Source organism: Camelus dromedarius, chromosome 5 (genome assembly GCF_036321535.1).
Source record: "Camelus dromedarius isolate mCamDro1 chromosome 5, mCamDro1.pat, whole genome shotgun sequence".
In the NCBI taxonomy this organism is placed as follows: domain Eukaryota; kingdom Metazoa; phylum Chordata; class Mammalia; order Artiodactyla; family Camelidae; genus Camelus; species Camelus dromedarius.
The window spans coordinates 83,312,806-83,332,289 of NC_087440.1; the positions used below are offsets into that span (position 1 = coordinate 83,312,806).

At 35.8% G+C, this 19,484-nt stretch overlaps 1 protein-coding gene across 3 annotated transcripts in view; it reads right to left on the reverse strand.

The window, feature by feature from the left end:
* The window catches only part of ATXN3 (ataxin 3), a 32,868-nt gene that overhangs the window by 1,861 nt on the left and 11,523 nt on the right, over positions 1–19,484 (reverse strand). Inside the window, exons 7-11 of one of the 3 annotated variants that reach the window (XR_004137468.2) lie at positions 16,100–16,232; positions 15,440–15,606; positions 13,915–14,011; positions 8,453–8,586; positions 324–453 (exon numbers count right to left, since the gene is read on the reverse strand). Coding sequence is in view for 2 of the 3 variants with exons in the window: in XM_031454215.2 (XP_031310075.2) it covers positions 4,701–4,795; positions 8,453–8,586; positions 13,915–14,011; positions 15,440–15,606; positions 16,100–16,232 (626 nt within the window). In the remaining variant the exon portion in view is untranslated. Of the gene's footprint in view, positions 1–323; positions 454–488; positions 4,796–8,452; positions 8,587–12,934; positions 12,989–13,914; positions 14,012–15,439; positions 15,607–16,099; positions 16,233–19,484 lie in introns of those variants that run through there. The other 2 variants (XM_031454215.2, XM_031454216.2) reach the window with 2 other exon arrangements.

The window sequence follows — 19,484 nt, forward strand, 5'->3', positions numbered from 1 at the left end:
TGTAAGTCTCAACCTGTCCACGTGGATTCAAGTTGTTCCTGGTGTCCAGAGTTAAATGAAATGAGGAAAAATAACATTCTTAAGAATTTGTTACTAATGTACTTTGGACCTCAGGGCTAGGGTTAGGGTTAAAAAACAATTGGGCCAACATTTAAAAATCAGATTTCAAATAAAAATATGGAATTCTTTGCCTCTTTTAGAAAAGATTAGAGGATCCAGTAATCATGGACCCATAGGCAGCAGTTGGTTGGAACAGAGTATCAGTGCCCCCCCCCCCCCCCCCCGCTTCATTTATCACCATGGTCCATAAAAACGCTTCTCACATTCGCTCTGCATGTCAATCCCCGGGGATCCTGTTTAAAATGCTCGTTCTGATTCAGGTGGGAGTGTGGCCTGCATTTCTGAAAAGCTCTTGATGGTGCAGATGCTCCAGCCATACTTTGACTAGCAAGGCTACGAATCAACAATAAACACAAATAAAAACCGAATAAAAAAAGCAAACATTATCTTTATTTAATAATCTTTGATATTTAAAATACAACTCATCCAACAGCCACATTAACAATTGAACCATCAGTGTTCAACAGTGCTTTGGAAGCCCGGCTTTTCTAAGGACCAGTCAGGAAGGCCTGTGTGTGCAAGGGCAAAACAACTCAAGAGGGAGGACACACACAGAAGGGCTGCAGAGTTGGGTCCTGAGCAAATGGCACTGCCACAGTGCACTAGAGTCACAGCCAAAAGAATATTTTTTGTTTCAGATGTTTTTTGTACTTGAATTTCAAAGCTTATTTATACAGAACAGTAATTTTTAGAAAGTTATTCCTAGGAGTCCAGTGTTAAGAAATTAATCATATTCAAATGTACACTTTACTCTTCAAAAAAAAAAGCATAAAAGAATCCTGGAAACATTCACTTTTGAACTATGCAGGAGACAACTGAAGCACTTTCTAAATGAATCAGGAATTTTCACATATATTTCACTAATGCATCCCACTCCTTGTATATGTATCCACAGTTTTAAAATATTTATTGATACACTATTATTAATTAAACATGCCAATTACTGTAAATTTAGGGGTGGTTACTAGCACTAAATCTTAAATGCCAGACCATTTTGGAAAAAAATTAAAATAGTATAAATTTTCTTCAAATTAAAAAAAAAATCAAAATTCAAGAATTAACCGTGTCAATAATCTTCTCATTCATGAAAGCAAAATGGAACAAAAATATTTTTATGTATAAGGCTTTAAAAAAACAATACAAGTCAGTTCATTTCTTCAGCAAAAGATGCTGGTTATGAAGGGACCAGAAATGGAGCAAAGTTTTTATTCTGAAAGTATGCAAAATTATTTACACTGATGAGATGATCTGCTAATCCAATCTTACTTTTCTTAATTAAGATCACATCTGTAACATCTCCATACTTGTTGGGACCCAGAAACAACAAACAATTCACTTTGAAAGTAGTGGCTATTGGCCTCTCCAACTGCAGATAAAGTTTTTAATAGAAAGTCATCAATATTAATTATTGAATCTTCAATTTAAAACATCAAGATTTTTTTCCAATCTAAGCTATTTCAATTATTTTCATATTTTGGTTATGCACAGAGAATCAAGCTTTTTTGAATTTGAATAGGTCCAGTGGGCCAATTTTAGACATTTAGTAAATCTTGGCACTAGCATGACATTATTTTAAAACGGTATCAAACATGCAGACATTAAAGATGTGACTTTGGCTCTTACTGGCATAAAATTTCCTTTATTCGACTTAGTATTAAGTGAAATAATGTAGACTATGGGTAGTTTTTGCCTATAATGATCTTCAACTAGTTTTGAGTTTTTCCTCATTAACTTTGGCATGAATAAAGTCTTAATTAAGAAAAATTGTTTTAAAGAAAAAAAAGCACCTCCATAAATATTCTGTGAATTGTAAATTATTTGGCCAAGACCTTAGAGATGAAATATAGTTTACCTGCAGCGACCTTTTCAAACAATTTACATTACTGAAATATTTGTATGTTTTTTTGTTATAGTCAGTTTACACTGTTGTGTATCTGTATGTTAATTACTGTAAAAATGTATATTGATGGTTTAGATCAGATATTAACTACTCTATTTTTAAAACATAAATAACTATTAAATCCATGACATCTATAAATATGAAAGTGTTATTTCCAAAGCTTGTTTAAACTTTAACACCAGCATTGCCACTGTACATATTTTACCCTGGCAATATGAATTATACATTAGAAAAATGATACCAATAGTTTAAATATTAAACATTAAGGTGTTCCCAATTGGTAAAACAGAATGGAAATCTTTATATAAATAAAGTTCTTAGCAGGGCAGTTATTGTGAATTTCACTGTTCCTGACTTGCAGGTGGTTTACACTAAATAGCAGTTCCTGACGTGTGAACTACAGCTTTGTGTAACTTTCAATTTTTCTTACTGTGGTTATGAGCTTTGGCATCTTTTCATACTGGCCAATCAATTAAGAAATGGAATCTAAGCGTGTGATTAAGTTTAAGCCAATGCATACGAGATGGCAGTTCACTAGTGATTCTGAATCTGCCTGTCAAACAGCAACTTCACAACGAACTAAACACATTCAAATGTATCCAGTGTGTGCTCAGCTCTACTTAAAAAAAAATCCCTAACAAAGGAAGGTCAACATGCCGTATTTCCTTAAGTGCTTTAGCAAGGGTGTGTAATGTAAGAACTTTATAAACTCTAATGAATGTTAAAACTTTTAAACGCGTATTTGTTTTCTCATTTTTATATTAGGTAGCTCATCAATTCAAATGCACGGAAAGTTTAACGTAATTTTTCAATGGGAAAAGGTAAAGGCCAAATATCCACGGAAAATATGACCAGCACACTGGGGATAATTACAAAAGTTCAGTCTTAAAATATTTTGGTTTGTAAATCTTAGGGATTTGTACCAAACCCCAACATCCCTTGCAGTTCTAAAGCTTTATAATTTTTCTGAAACATTTTCTGCTGTCAAAAGAAAACTTTAGTTTTAAAATAAAACTGTCTAATTTTACATAAGGGAAACTTCGGAAAACTTACTTGGCACAAAATGACTAAAAAAAAGAAAAAGCTATTTCATAATCATAAATAAAGACATTTTCTCATCTCTTTTATCAGTAAGTTCTACATCAAAAAATTTTCCCTGATAAAATGTGTGTAGCCATACACCAGGGTATGGCAATATACCATACTTTAATTTTCTAAGTTGTCAGCTGAAGTTTCTTCTTAAATTTTAGCTTATGACAATTCAGCATTCAACAGGGCTTCAAAAGGGGATGGAGAATGAGGGAAGGGGAGTAGGTGACAGAATCTAAAAGGCCCATTTCAGAGGGCATAGTTAATTTTCACCAAAATCATCCCATTGTATTGACCCAGCAAAAAACTCTGTGTGCATCTCAATTAAAGAATGTTTATCAAAACTAAAGACTTTCTTATTTACAGACTCATTAACTACCGTTACTTCTGTAATTCTATGGTATTTAAACATGATGCAAGTGTCAAATCACAATATAAATTTAAATGTCATTTTGTTGGTAAATTACTTTCATGTTCTAGATCATCTAGACCTCTGGCAAGCTATACCTACTAAAAGATGTACAGCAGAAGGATACCTCTACATTCCATGACTCAACTGTAAACAAAACCAGTATCTCCAGTCACAAGAGAGAAAATAAAATCAAACTGCTAATAAAATTGAAGGCCAAGGTTTATCATACATTCATGGTGGGCACTGTATGTTATTTTACAAAAGAAAGAAACTGGCTTGCACACTATGCTTCTCCTATTTTTCTCAACTGGAGAAGAAAAGGAAATAACAAGGTGCAGGAAAGAGGGTTACAACAAACCTGTAAAGTTCTGACGTAACTGGGAAGACATTACAAAGCATCTGGGAAAGGACGTGCTCATACACTAACAAAATTCTCATTTATTCTCAAATACTTGTGCAGAGCTGCTTTCAGAGTTTAGGAATGCATCAGAATCATGAAATAATGAGCCCCTTTTACAGTGTTTAAGAAACAAAACCTCAAGAAAGATTACCATCTTTCAAAAGAATTGTCAAAAGTAATGAAAACCAAGGAGCGGAGAAATTGTGATCAGAGAAAACAACGTGAGAAAACAATGAAGTGCACGATACACAGTCGGAGGGAAAACAGGTTATCCTTCCAGAACTATTACTGTTACCAACACAGAAGAGACATTGTCCTAAAAGGTCAATTTGGTTAATGAGAAGTAAAAGCAACTCTTAGAAGATGAAAGTGAGCCAAATTCCCTACGAGAACGGAAGGAAAAGAAAACAAATTGTGTGGGAACAGTTTTGTGGCAAGAGCTAATTGTAATCAGTTGGTCTGCAAAAAGATCCAAGAAAAATGCCCTAATTTTAGACATGTTAGATATTGCACACTCAAAAAAGAAAAAGGAACATTTAGAAAACTATTTTAAATGTCTTTAATTGCTGAATGCCTCTTTGGCTAGTGTTTGGATCATTATTTAGTCCTACAACTGATGCATTTTTCTAACATCTCATCTTTTTGTTTGCAAACCACCTAAGTCTTACTTCCTCTGTTGAAAACTGTTCTCTTTGACACATTACCAAAGTGGACCCTATACTGTAACGACACAGGATAATATTGGAAAGTATGAATAACTAAATGATTTGTAAAAGGTATTATTTTTTTCCTTCTGTTTTGAAATTATTTCTAACAGTTTCTAACGACATGGTTACAGCTGCCTGAAGCATGTCTTCTTCGCTCATAGTATCACCTGTTGGGAAAAAAACATGTATTTCTTAGAAATTTCCAGGAAATTTTCAAAGTCATCAAAACGTAAGCTCTTAGAAAATGTCTATTTGACCACTACAGTTGCCTTTGTTGACTTAAAAAATTTACACACAGTAAAATCCACTCTTTTACAGTTCTGTAAGTTTTGACAAATATGTATGAGTGGTATAACCACCATCCCTGCCCAGATACAGAACATTCCACTGACAAAAAAAACTCTCTTACGCTGCCTCTTTGTAGTCAATCCCAAGCCCTGAAGTCTAGGCAACCACTGACATGTTCTCTGCCCTACAGTGCTGTCTTTTCCTGCATGTCAGCACAGGTGGAATCATGCAGTATGCATACAGCCTTTGAGCATGGCTTCTTTCACTTAACATAATGCATTTGTATTGTTTCCAACAAAAGCATTATACTAAGGAAAAGAACATTTAACCCTGTCTATAATTTGTTACTTTAAAAAAGTTTGTTTTGAGAAATAATTATTTATCCACAGGAAGGTGCAAAGATAGGTCAGAGAGGTCCTGTGTACACTTTGGCTAAATTTCACCCAATAATTAAATCTTACATTAACTAGAACTCAAACCTAAACCTGAATATTGACATTGGCACAATGTTGTGCATAGTTCTATGGTATTTTGTCATATGTGTAGATTCGTGTAACCATCACCACTGCCGTCAGGACAGAGAACTGTGAGGGTACCACCAGGATCCTGCCTGCCATCCCTTTTCATTCACATGCACTTCTCTTTCCCACCACCTTCCCTAACTACAGGCAACCACAAATCTGTTTTCCATCTCTATAAATTTGTCACTTTTAGAGTGTTACACACATAGAATCATATAGTATGAGATCTCTTGAGAGTTCTTTTTTTGTACTCAGCATGCCCTTGAGATGCATCCAAGTTGTTGCATGTATCCACAGTTGGTTTCTTTCTTTTTTAACCATTTTTTTAAAAATTGAAGCATAATTTACAATGTGTTAATTTCAGGTGTATAGCAAAATCAGTCATATATATATGTATATATATACTTTTTCAGATTCTTTTCCGTTGTAGGTTATTATAAGATATTGAATATAGTTCCCTGTGCTATACAGTAGGTCCCTGTTGTTGATCTATTTTATACATAGTAGTGTGTATCTGTTAATTCCAAACTCCTAATTTATCCCTCCTCTGTCTTTCCCCTTTGGTAACCAAAAATTTGCTTTCTATGTCTGTGAGTCTTTGTTTTGTAAATAAGTTCATTTGCATCATTTTTTAAGATTCTACATACAAATGGTATCATATGATATTTGTCTTTGACTTACTTCACTGACTATGATAATGTCTAGGTCCATCCATGCTGCTGCAAATGGCATTATTTCATTCTTTTTTATGGCTGAGTAATATTCCATCACTCACTCACTCTCACACACACACACACACACACACACTTCTTTATCCATTTATCTGTTGATGGACACTTGAATTGCTTCTGTGTCTTGGCTATTGTAAATAGTGCTGCTGTGAACACTGGAGTGCATGTATCATTTGGATTTAGAGTTTTCTCTGGATATATGCCCAGAAGTGGGATTGCAGGATCATATGAAATTACCTTAAATGTAAATGGACTAAATGCTCCAACCAAAAGACATAAACTGGTTGCATGGATACAAAAACAGAACCTGTATATTTGCTGCAAAAGACTAACCTCAGATCAAACTAGAGACTGAAAGTGAGGGGATGGACAAAGGTATTCCATGCAAACGGAAATCAAAAGAACACCAGAGTAGCAATACTACTATCAGGCAAAACTTTAAAACAAGGACTGAATCAAAAGAACACCAGAGTAGCAATACTTCTATCAGGCAAAACTTTAAAACAAGGACTGTTACAAGAGACAAAGAAGGACACTACATAATGATCAAAGGATCAATCCAAGAAGATAATATAACAATTGTAAATATACATGCACCAACATAGGAGCATCTCTTTTTAATCCTGAGTAGTATCCATGGTATGGATGTACTGCAGCTTGTTAAACCATTCACCTACTGTAGGACATTTTTTTCTTCCAAGTTTTTGATCATAACAAATAAAGTTGCTATGAGCATTTGTGTAGATTTTTGTGTGATCGAAGTTTTCACCTCTCCGGGATTGCCCAAGAACATAACTGCCAGTTATATGGTCAGTGTATGTTCAGTTCTTATAGAAATTATCAAATTATTTTCCAGAGTGGCTGTACCAGTTCAAATGAAAATTAGAACTCTTACCTCCCTCTACTTTCTCCTGTTTATTAATATAATTGCCTTAAGCATTTCCTATATTTTATACTAAAAACCAAGTCAATGTTTTAATTCTTGTTTCAATCATCAAATGAATTTATAAAACTGAAAAGGAGAGGAAAGTCCATTGTATTTGCTCATATTTTTATTCTTTCTACTGTACTTTTTTCCTTCCTGACGTTTCAAAATTACTTCCTTTATCATTTCTGTTTAGAGAACTTCCTTTAGCCATTATTTTCCCCTTCATTACTGAAAAAAATTTTCATTAACTACAGCATTCTAGGTTTAGACTTTACTTTCAGCACATGAAAGATGTTGTGCCACTTCCTTCTGACTTCCAGGATTTCAGATGAGAAATCTGCTGTCATGTGAACTGCTGTAGGCAAGGTGTTTCTTAGCTGGTTTTATTCACCAGCTGAAGGACAGCATTTAAGCAGTTTCCAATTTTTCACAATTATGAACAAAGCTGCTGTAAGCATTTACATATGAGTTTTTGTGTGAACCAATATTTTCTTTTCTCTTGGTTACATACCTAGGAGTGGAACTACTGGATCGCATGGTTAAGTGTACATTTAAGTCTGCAGGACAATACTAAACTGTTTTCCAAAGTTGCTGTGCCATTTTACATTCCTGTTAACAATGTATGAGAGTCCCAGTTGCTCTGATTCTTGACCACATTTGGTATTGCCAATTTAATTTTGTTATTAAGCCATTCTTATAGGTGTGTAATGATATCTCATTGCGGTTTTAATCTGCATTTCCCTAATGACTAGTGATGTTGAGCATATTTTCATGTGCTATTTGTCATCCATATATTTTATTCGGTGAAGTGTCTGTTCAAACCCTTTGCCCATTTTTTTGAGTTGTTTTATTTCAGTTTTGAGAGTTCTTTGCATATTCTGCTTACAAGTCCTTTGTCATACACAATTTCTTTTTTACTCAACTTCTACTACCAATAACTGGCCAAAATTGAGGACCTATTAAACCAAAGCCTGATAAGTAACTCTAGACTTTCTGTTGTAATTTAGATTATATTTAGGTGTTTTTAGTTTTCCAAGAGGTAAAATGTATTTATTCTCGACCTACTAATATTCATGATCTCTGAGGAACTTTTGGAGAATGCACTGTGAAGTTGCAAGTATTGTTTATAATTTTAAAGCAAAAGATTCACTGAGTGCTTTAAGGACACTTAAGTACATTTGGAGTCAGCCTGCTCCTTAATCCAAGGAAATGTAGCAGATTACAAACTCATTCAAGGGTTTTAATACAATTAAAGATTAGAGGAGAAAAAAGCAGATAAAGCCAAAATCACGTAGAGTCTGTGTGTCAAACCCAGCATGCAGGTAACAAATGTGATGTATGGTTGGCGAGGCGTACCTAGATCACTGCCAAGTGCGCCTGAACTTGTGGTCGGCTTTTCACATGGCTGTGTAAGCTGTCCTGGTGGCTCTTGCTGCTGCTGCTGCTGCTGCTGCTGCTGCTGCTGCTGCTGCTGCTGCTGCTGCTGCTGCCTGAAACATTCAAGAGTGAATGTATGTTTAAAAAACAAAACCTAAGGAAATTTGCCATGAGAAAAACTATCCATGTGGAAAGCAAATGGTTCTACAAAACAAGAGTCACTGGCATGAATACCACCAAAGAAGGCAAGAGCAATCAGACTGTTAAAAATAACTGAAAAGCATCACAGTGCTGATCCTAGGAAGCCTAGATACAAAATTGAATTTATCAGACAAATAAATTGATAGGTATTTTCACCACAAAATAACACATTGTACAAAAGGAGTCACTAGTAGCTATTATTATGCAAATGTGTTGGTTTATAGATCTTTAATATGGTTAAAAAATCGCTGCAAATAAGCACCTTTGAGAATACAAAGCATCTCAAATTACCATGCGAGTTAACAAGATCTTTCCAGGGCTGGCTCTTTCCTGTCTTTCAGATCTGGGCTTCCACCTCTCCTCAGAGATACCTTTCCTGACCACCCCACCTAAAGCAGCCACCTGGTGTTCTCTCTCATCGCTCCTTTTTAATTTTCAGCATAAACTTATCATCATCTGATATTCTTCTGTCAGTCTCCCTCGTTAGAGTGTAAACTAACAAGAGCACAAACCTTATCCTGTTTGTTTCCCTGGTGCCTAAAATTGTATCTGTCACCAAATACTTGATGAATGAAAGAAATGAAAACAACTATTTAACCTGCATTAACAAAGTAATTAATATCTGTTGCATTAAAACAAGTTCTCTGTGAATTTTTACTCAAAAGGAAAATCAAATTCATAAAAATCCTCATTTTAAAACATTTAAACATGATGGTTAGGATGTAAGTATGTAGGAGAATGTCCTTGTACTTAGAAAATATACCCTGAAGTGTTGAGAGATGAAATGGGAACCTGTCTGCAAGTTATTCTCAAGTGGTTCAGAAATGTCAACAATTGGGGAATCTGAGTGGAGGGTTTAGGAGCTCTGTGAACTATTTCTGCTTTTATGTAAACTTAAAATTATTTCATATATATCCATATGTAATATGCGAAAAATTTAAAAAACAAACCTTATAAAACAGCTGACAATCTAAGTGAGAAGCCATAGCTTTCAAAAAATGCGTAAAAGGATTTTAAAGGAAGCAGAATTTTAAAATAACCAGTAACACGGTTAATAGGATAGCACATTTTTTTCTAGGGTCCCTCTTAACCTTGTGTTTTAAATAGGAGAAACAAAGCGAATTCAGCTGATGGGACTTGCAGTTTCTCCCTGTTGGCCTTTGAGCCAGCACACTGATATGTGCACGGACTTATGACTCTGGGGTGCACAGCTGACGATGGACATGTGGGCAGTGGGCTCCCACAAGCATACCGATTCTGGAACATGGCACAAGACAGGCCATGAGGTATGAAGAATTCCTGACACACCCTCTCCATGCCCTCTCCCTCCTCCACTCAAGAAAGTATGTCAGCATGCAAGGCAGTGACGGGTGAGACAGCGCCCTTAGAGGGATAGCCTTTTTTCTACTTTAAATTTATGGAAAGTGAGAAGTAAATCAACTGCCAACTTTGACATCTTTCACATGTGATGACACTGTACAACGGAACATGTTCAAATAGCAAATCAGCATCCATTCCCACTGTGCCTTCCAATATGCCTTTAGGATTACAGAGGCTAGAAAGCTAAAAACTACATGTCATAGATTGCTTTACAGCTGGGATTCTGGTTACCAATTAAACACTTGCATGGGATTTAAAAGGCAGAAATGAGGCACAGCCATTTTGCTGCTTGGTTGTTCTCTGCAGGCAAGTAAAGCCATGGAGATGCCAGTTCCAGAATCCTGCTTCCTGGCAGTTGCCATGGGGGCCAGACTCCATGTTCCCATGTTGAGACAACTGCAGTGGCAGCTTCCTGATCCTACGATCACAGCTGAAGCACTGTGTTCTTAAACTCAATATCCTGACTCCCCATCACCCACGTGGGGCAGGACTGCAGCTCTTCCACAAATTGGTCTGTGCTGTTCTGGAGGCCTGGCCTCCAGCTCGTCCTACAATTGTGTAAGCCCTTAATTTCTGTATTAAATACTTTTCTGCTTAAAACACCTCTAAGTAGTTTCTGCTTCTTAAACTGGACCTTGATAAACTATGCCACACCACTGAGATGACAGCTCAAGTACTAGACAATCAAAGGCTATGAAAACATTTGTTTTCCTCCTTGGTGGGAAACACCTTTTTAGTGACAGAAAGAAAGAATCTGCATCATTTCAGAGCTAGACCTAGAGAAGACATTAATAATGCTAACACCTATCTGTGGACTATTTCACAGTTTCACACATTGCCTCATTTGATGCTCATAACGTGAGTTATTAAGGTTTTACAGTGACATAGCTGATACGGTAAAGTTTTGCTCGGGGTTTATGACAGGTACAATGGATGCGGAGATTACCACTAGGAAAGAAATATGATGGCTATGAAAATATTAGTTAACAACTCTCATTTATAAACTATGAACTTGTAACAGGTAGACTTTCAACAGTATTTTTTTATGCTTTATGCATCAAACTGTGACTACCACATTAAATGTGAAGCTTCAAATATGCTATAGGAAAAAAAAAAACCCTATAATTTTCACTGAATAACAAATCAGCACCAGGGTCAGTCTGGAAAGGGTCAGGGGGAAGAAAAAGCTTAATAACCTTAGAGCCAAGTTCCCCCAAACAGAAGCTACTGAAACAAGGACCCATCTAGGCTTAGTAATCCGGAATTCTAGTAAAAGGCAAAAATCAGCTTCTCAGCTCCTTCACTAATGAGCCCTACAAGACTCTGAATGCTAGCCAGTGCTAAAAACAAACCCCAAGAAGTCGGCACTGCTCCCTTCTCAGCAACATGTGACTGTGTAAAATATTCTCTAGTTCAACTCAAGTTCCCACCAGTATTTTCAAGGTCAAACCAGGAAGCAGATAGAAGGCTGAGGCTGAAAACCACCACTGTACACCCTCCTCCCCAAGCAGCTACCCTCCAATCAGGAAGTATTTAACATTTAACATTCACCATCTAAAAAAGGGTGCAAGGTCGAAAAAAAACGCCTGCATTAGTCACAGCTAGCGCTGTTGCTTGTTGTAACGCACTCTGTCGTTATGGAATGCTACTGCATTATCCTCTGTACTATAAAAAGTTTAATATATTGGAAGTTCCATATTTTTAATCCAAAAGACCCCCAAAAATTTTTAATAAAAGAAGGATTTGTTTTTATACTTTAAAGATGTTTTCCTTTTCTTAGATGTATTTGTGAATTTTATACTTTCTCTATAAAGTATGTCTTGTTTGGACCATTTTATCTGGAAAAAACTGAAGTCTAAAAAAAAGCATGGTAGAAGTATCACTTGGAAATTGTTCTGGAGAGCAGTTTAGAAGTCTGTACCAAGGACTTAAAAATGTTCATGTTGTTTAATGCGATAATTTGAAATCTTCAGAATAATGAGAAAAAATGAGACAATGTGAGGTATAAAGTCATTACAAGAATTGTTCACTGCACCATTAATTATAATAGCAAATATCAAAAGGTTCATACATAAATTGTGATATATACATTCATTTTATGAAATAGAATATAGCCAATGACAAAGAATATTTACTATCATAAGGAAATGAGTACAACTAACATTCAATATATGTGTGTCTGTGTGACTGGAAGAGAATGTGCCAAAACACTAACATTAGTTCTTGAATGTAGGATTGTGTTCTCTATTAATTTAGATGTATCTTAAAAAAATTTTTCCAAAATATTATTTTTTATCTAATTAAACATTTTGAAGTTATTTTTAACATTATAAAGTTGATATTATAGAATTACCATTAAAAATTATCGTAATTATTACCACTCTTGTATGACAAGAGCATTTGGCTATATTAGAGAACATAACACTGAAATGAATACAAATGAAATGATATGATGATTTAGATTCATACTAAATAACCTCACCTTGGGGGAAGGAGAGTAGAAAGCATGGGAGATGGAGGCATTAAGAAAACAAGACTAGGGTGGAGGGTAGAGCTCAGTGGTAGCGGGAGTGCTCAGCTTGTACAAGGTCCTGGGTTCAATCCCCAGTGCCTCCATTAAGGGGAAAAAGAAAAAAAAAAACCAAAAACCAAGATTGGCTATGTGCTGATATTTGTTAAATCTAAGTAGCAGATAAATAGGGGTTCCTTATACTGGTTTCTCTACTTCTATATAAATTTGAAGTTTATTGTAATTAAAAAGTTTAAAAATTAATTTTAAAATTTAAAACGGGGTGAAAAGCACTAAAAGCACTATTTTGAGATTTTATGCATAATCAAACCCATTAATCTATCACTGAATAAAGACTAGAAATATCTCACATTAAGAGGATGTCAGTTGATCAGAACTTTCCTTCATATACTTCTGAGTTGTGACTTTAAAAAAAACAGAAAACAAGGTAAATATTATCTTCTTTATACTATCAAATGTAAAAGGCTCCAACATGTTAGATACTACTAAAGCACTACCAATTATGATGTGTAAGAGTCTTCTCAATGGCAGAGATGCTGAAATGTGAAAATACATGCATTCAGAATTGATGAAATAGAGTAAACAAAAGGCCAGACTCAGCTACGGGCCTTCGTTTTCTGGTCTGGGATCAGAGGATCTCAATATCTTTTATAGATCTTATAATTTTAAGATGAAATTTTATCATTAAAGAAAGAAAAAAGGATGAAGACTTGTGAATGATAGTTACTGGAAAGGATGACATTTTATTGGTGAAATTTCTATCTTGAGAGCACTTATAAAGCTGGGCAGAGTCAGGTTGTGGGAGCTGATGATTCAGATTTACAGTTACTCTCACGTCCCAGATGCTGACGGGCCTGCAGCACCCCAGCTGTGGCGGTGAGAGGATCACTGAGCCAACACCTCCTTTTGGGAGGGTGTTCCCCTACAACAAATCCTTTTTTCCTTCCAATTGACAAAAGGACTTTGCAGGATTGGTCAGGTAACCAAGGACAACACTCAAAGGATCATTAAGCTTTAGTCTTACCTTCACCCAGTTCCATTTTCCTTTTGATGACTGAAATTTTACAGGGTCTCCTTCACCCATTTCATGTAAATTTAATTAGTATTAGGGCAAAGTTTTCCCCTAAACCTGTATTTGATTTCAATTTATTAGTTATAAATTAAAAAAAATGCATTCAAATGTTCACAGGCTCAGGCAGTAACCAGTCTTTTAAAAAAGGAGAGAATTCTAAATAAAATAGTTTAAGTCAAAGTTGTATCTTTACAAATAGACAAAATAGCCAAAGTATATACTAAATATATAATTTTAATATTATACCAACTACTTTACTTTTCAAAGTAGGCTTCTCTTCTCTTCCGTAGCTCTTCTGAAGTAAGATGTGTACCTGACATCTGTGGAATATCTTGAGATACAATTCTGGAAGTACCTGAAAACAAAATAAAACCGAACAAAAAACTTTATTTATCAATCCAAGCAATGATATGCTTATACTCATGTGAAGAAGCTTTTGAAAAGTTCTCTTCTCAAGAATATTATACTACTATTCTGTAAATGTAAGAAAGGATCTGAAAGTCTCAAGGAAAACCTGAATAAGGCAGTTTAAATATAACCTGCAACCAAAGCTGTTACCCATCTGTGATGTAGCAGGTGTGAGGATGTAAGTCCAACAACCAGCTTGGGAGGAGAAACCATTAACACCACGCTTGCATGCTCTCTTTAACTTATTAGAAATGAATTTACACTTTTAAAGGCATAGAATTCCTAAGCAACTTCAAGTGGATAAAACAAACCCATTCTCTGTATTCCTCTATCCTCAAACATTTGGGTACTACAACAACTTAAGTCTGTTTCCATGTTCTCACTTAATAATTGCGCCAATCAGAGATCCTGCACAAACTATGAAATAAAGAGTGAAGTACACAAAAATGTCTAAAATTATAAAGGCTTGTGTGTCTGTCCGTTCCTGGGCTAATATGGCAGGATCCTACTAATCATATGGTGTACTCAAAGGTGTGCCAGGAGACGTGAGCAGTTCAAGTTAAAACATAGCATTAAAAAGGATAAGCTTCATATTAACATGTTGATTGCCACATCACCCAGATCTGGGTGACAGTTTTGTTTCCTCAGGGGCACCCAATCCACAGTGGGTGATCACTGGATTAATGGAACCTCAATTTTATTTAGAAATTTAAGGAATTTAATTGAGTAATTTCATTAGAAAACAGAAGGCAAATTCATGGGTTTTTTTTCTGAAAAGCATCTCAAATTCATGTTAATCATATTAATTAGATAAAAACAAAACTACAAAAAAAAAAACAACCTTCACACTTTCAAGTAAGCCCCTTTGAACAACAACCCAGACACTCCCCGCTGCCTGGATTCCCTGGGGGGTGCGTCTTCACTGTCCTCAGCTGATGGGCTTACATCACTAAAAAACTGTATCCACCAAGGTGGGCTTGAGCTGTGTAAGCTGCACAGCCAACAAGCGTTAGAGTTTTGTAAAATCAATTTATATGCTCTGTCCAGGCCTTCCTCCATGTCCACCAGCATTCATTTTTAAAATAGCTGGTCTGGGTAAGGGCCCACAGACCTCACAATGATTAATCTCAGTTTACTGTTGTGCTAGCACAGGATTATAACCAAACAGAATAACCAGACATAAAAATATAACTAGTCCTAATATAACATACGTTGTAAAAAGTTATTTGTATTAAAAGAAATCTGAAAAACAGTAACTGACTGTTACATAGCTATTGCTTCTGCAGTGATTATCAAAGAATTCCTACAAATGGCATATGAACTTCCAGAACTAAGAATGATCTGAATAAATTCTTCAACAACAGAATGGCTATACCTTGCATACTGAGCTGAATAGCCCTGCGGAGATCTGCTTCTTCATCTTCCATGTCAATTTCTTGGCGACTTAATGCCAGAGCCCTCCGCAAATCCTCTTCATCTTCGTCTAACATTCCTGACCCATCATTTGCTTCTAAGACTCGTTCCAGATCTGTTTTCTGGACCCTGAAAAATGAAAGCACTAATAGTATCTGCAGACTAGTCTTCTATTTTAGATATAACATAAAGACATTTATAAATCAAAGATTTTATGTCAGTCAAAACTTACACATTTTCTGGCAGATAAGGCCTAATAATGTAAATGTTGTATTGTGATGTGAATCGAAGTTAATATATTTAAGCAATTCAAAGAATTTACCCAAGTTTAAATCAATAAAGTTCACTAAAACATAAACATCTGGGGGGGAGGGTATAGCTCAAGGAGTAGAGTGCCTGCTTAGCATGCACAAGGTCCTGGGTTCAATCCCCAGGACCTCCTCTAAGAATAAATAAACAAACAAACCTAATTACCTCCCCTGCCTAAAAAAAAAAAAAAGCCATAAACATCTAAAACAAAAATCACCAACAATAAAAGGACCACACCTTCAATGTAAGCATGAAAATATAACTCTTGTAATGAAATACTGTCGTATATTCCATACTGCAGGCTCAATTTTACCTCTGTTCTTTCAGTTGTGCTAGTTCTTCGCCAATAAGTTTTGGTCGATGCATCTGTTGGACCCTGATCATCTGTAGGAGTTGGTCAGCTTCACAATCCGGCAGATCACCCTTAACAACAAATATAGAATAACCTAAAAAAAAAAGGGCAAAAATAAATTAAAATAGCTAGTAAGTAATTCAAATTGATTAAAACTGATAGCAGACAGAGACAGCACAGTCTAGTGGGAAAAATATAAACTGAGGCATCATGAAGAACTGCGTTCAAATAATGATTCTTACACTCACTCGTGGGGTGATCTAGGATGAATTACTTAAAGTCTCTGAGTCTCACTTTCTTCACCTGTAAAATGGGAATAGCCATCTCACAGAGTGACTATGAGAAATAAGTGAAATAGTATCTGTAAAGGGCCCTATTAAAACAGTGCTTGACCAAGTAGGCTACTGACTAAATGATAACAGAGCGGCAAAGAAAGGAGTCAGAGCAAGGAATTTGGAATCAGATGCCTGGGTTTTAATCTCCTGGCTCTTTCACTTTCTGGCTGCATGGCCTCTGGTTAATCACTTTACCTGTCTATGTCTTGGTTTCTTCAACTGTCAATCAAATTATACTGTACCTTCCTCAGAGAGCTGTCTGAGGACACAGTCAGACAATGTGTGTAATAATGTGTAATATGGGGAAAATGAGTCACCTGTGGAAATAGCTGCCAGCAACACACACACACACACACGCCTCCTAACTGAAAACAGGGGCTGGAAACCCAATATCCCAAATCTAGTCAAGGTGTTGAAGATGTGGTTCATGTTTTGAAAGAATTACACCGGTCCAGTGTAATTTTTTATAGATTAGATTCCAGAAAGCCAGGGTTGCCCCAGCTGAATACTCCACATAACAGCTCAATAACGGTGGGCTATACCTAAGTCATTCTCATCAATTTATGTTTTTCTACCATAAAATTTTCTTCAACTTTGGGTCTTGTTATGGATATCCTTTGTAAGCATTAACAGATAGTGACACAAATGAACAAAGATCAAAAGGACTAGTAACAGAAAAATTCGAAACAGTAAAGCATAATATACTTAACATTTTTTTCCCACAAGGACAAGTGCTTAGAGTTCAGACAGCTTAATATGTTTTATGGCAGTAAAACTGTTTCCAGATTCTAGAATAAATTATGTCAGCTCACCATGGTATTCCATGAAGAGCAGAAACTGTCTTCCTGAGATGACACTGCAAGGATCTTAGGTTTTATTCAAGACAAGATTTCATTCTGTCTTGAGATTTCATTCTAAGTGTGCGAGGAGCCCCTGAAGGCTTGGAGAGCGAAGATGTGCCCCAGTATGTATTACATTTTTAAAAGAGCACTCCAGGCTGCTTCATAAACATAAGATACTTAGGAACCAGAGTGCAAGAAGAGTGGTTCTCACTACAATAGGAAACCTTAAGGATAGCATGTACGTGGAGGGGAAAAAAACCAGTCTCTAGTAAACATGTTCAGCTTGAAATGCTTTCCGGACTTGCAAGTGGAGATGTCAAAGTTAAAAGTTTGGTGTTTGGGGTAGATGCCTAGGCAGAAGATAAAAGCTTTAGGAATTATTGGCATATAGATTTTACTTAGAGACAATATTTAAAATAATGGGACAGCACATAGTGCAGTAGTCCAAGGACTGATCTCTCAGTCACTTCATTAGAGACTAAAAAGAGTTTTAACATCCACAAAAGGAATCTGAAAGCAGCAGCCAATGAGGTAAGAGGAAAACCAGAGCATAGTGGCCTGGAAGCCTAGTGTAGACAGTATTTCAATTAGGGAGGTCACAGTTAGGAACAAAAGTTTTGGGCATAAAAGGAGATACAAGCATATAAAATCAAAGAAGTTAAAACACTATGATCCAACAGGTGAACGGGAGACAACTACATGACAACCAATCCAGCAGCAATAAGCACACCAGTGCCCAGACTGTGATCTCTAACTATCATTACTATAGGGAAGGAAATATACAAGATAGGCCTGAAAATTCTTATTATATGAGAAAGAAGGGCTTCAAAAAGCTACTGCAGTCATTTCAGAAGCCTGGGAGTCAAGTTCCAAAGGTTCCCACCCACTAGTCCAAAGTGGGTCAACTTGAGTATCAATACAAATAATAATTACAATGGACAAATAAATGAACTATGTTTTAATGGGTTAGTTTACAGTGACACTTCAGAAACAACCAACCAATTGGTTACCTTTGGAGGAAGGATACTATAAAACTAACTCATTTTAAAAACTGTTAAAAGGAAAGAAATATTTATTCTGCTTTTTCTATATGAACCATACTTCAGGATAATCAAATAATTGGTTAAGAAAAGTCTATTTGTATAGAAGTCCTTCAGCTAATAAATGAAGGAATGATGGGAATCCAGTATCACCATTTTGCAATCTTTAATGAAATAATGAACTAGGCACTGATCATCAATAGCTACCCAAATCACAGAAAGAGAGCCAAGTGCCACACCATCTGTGAAGAGTCTTCCATCCTCCCCAAATCAACCTGCATCTGATCAAGCCTCTAGATCTAAGGACCAGTCTATTGCATATCCAGGGTTCAGAGGGAAAAAGAAATGCAACAAGCAAAATCCAGAATGTGGATGATCCATTTTCTTCAAAACAATAAATCAAGGGAAAAATAAAGTGGAGAAGAAAACTACAGCTATATTTAAGAGACATATCAATCCAATAAAATCAATGAACCATATTTCAACCTGGTTTAACTGTAAAAAAAAAAAAAAAAAAAACAAACCCCAGAAGAATCAATCAAGGAGACTGAACACTGGCTGGCAAGTTGATGTTATTAAAGCAATGTGATTATATTTTTATGTGTGATTATAGTATTGTGGCTATATATACATATATGTATATATATATTTAAAGGGTCTTTGTTTTTAAAGATTTTACTTTAAAAAATCTACAAAGAAAATGATAAGATGCTTAATATTTTCTCAAGATACACTGGAAAAGGAAGTGGGCAGGGTACAGGTAAAACATGACCAGCCATGAGATATTTGCTGGAGCTGAGTGAAGGGTACATGAGGGTCCATCACAGTATTTTTTATACTTGTTTATAAGAAACAAAAACTTGTTTAATAAGAAAGTTATGTTTTGTTCTGTTTAAAGGAGGGTATAATCAACTATATCATCAAATAAGATGAGGTCAAAGAAAGACTAAGAATTGAACACTGGCACTGGCAAATATGGAGGTCACTGGCAATGCTGAGAAAAGGGTTTTTCAGTGACATGTTGGTTATGACAGTGTAACCGGAATGAGTTCATGAACAGAAGACAACACACTAGAAATGATTCTAAGGAGAAAATAAAAATGATAGACAGCTAAAGTTTCCTGGCATT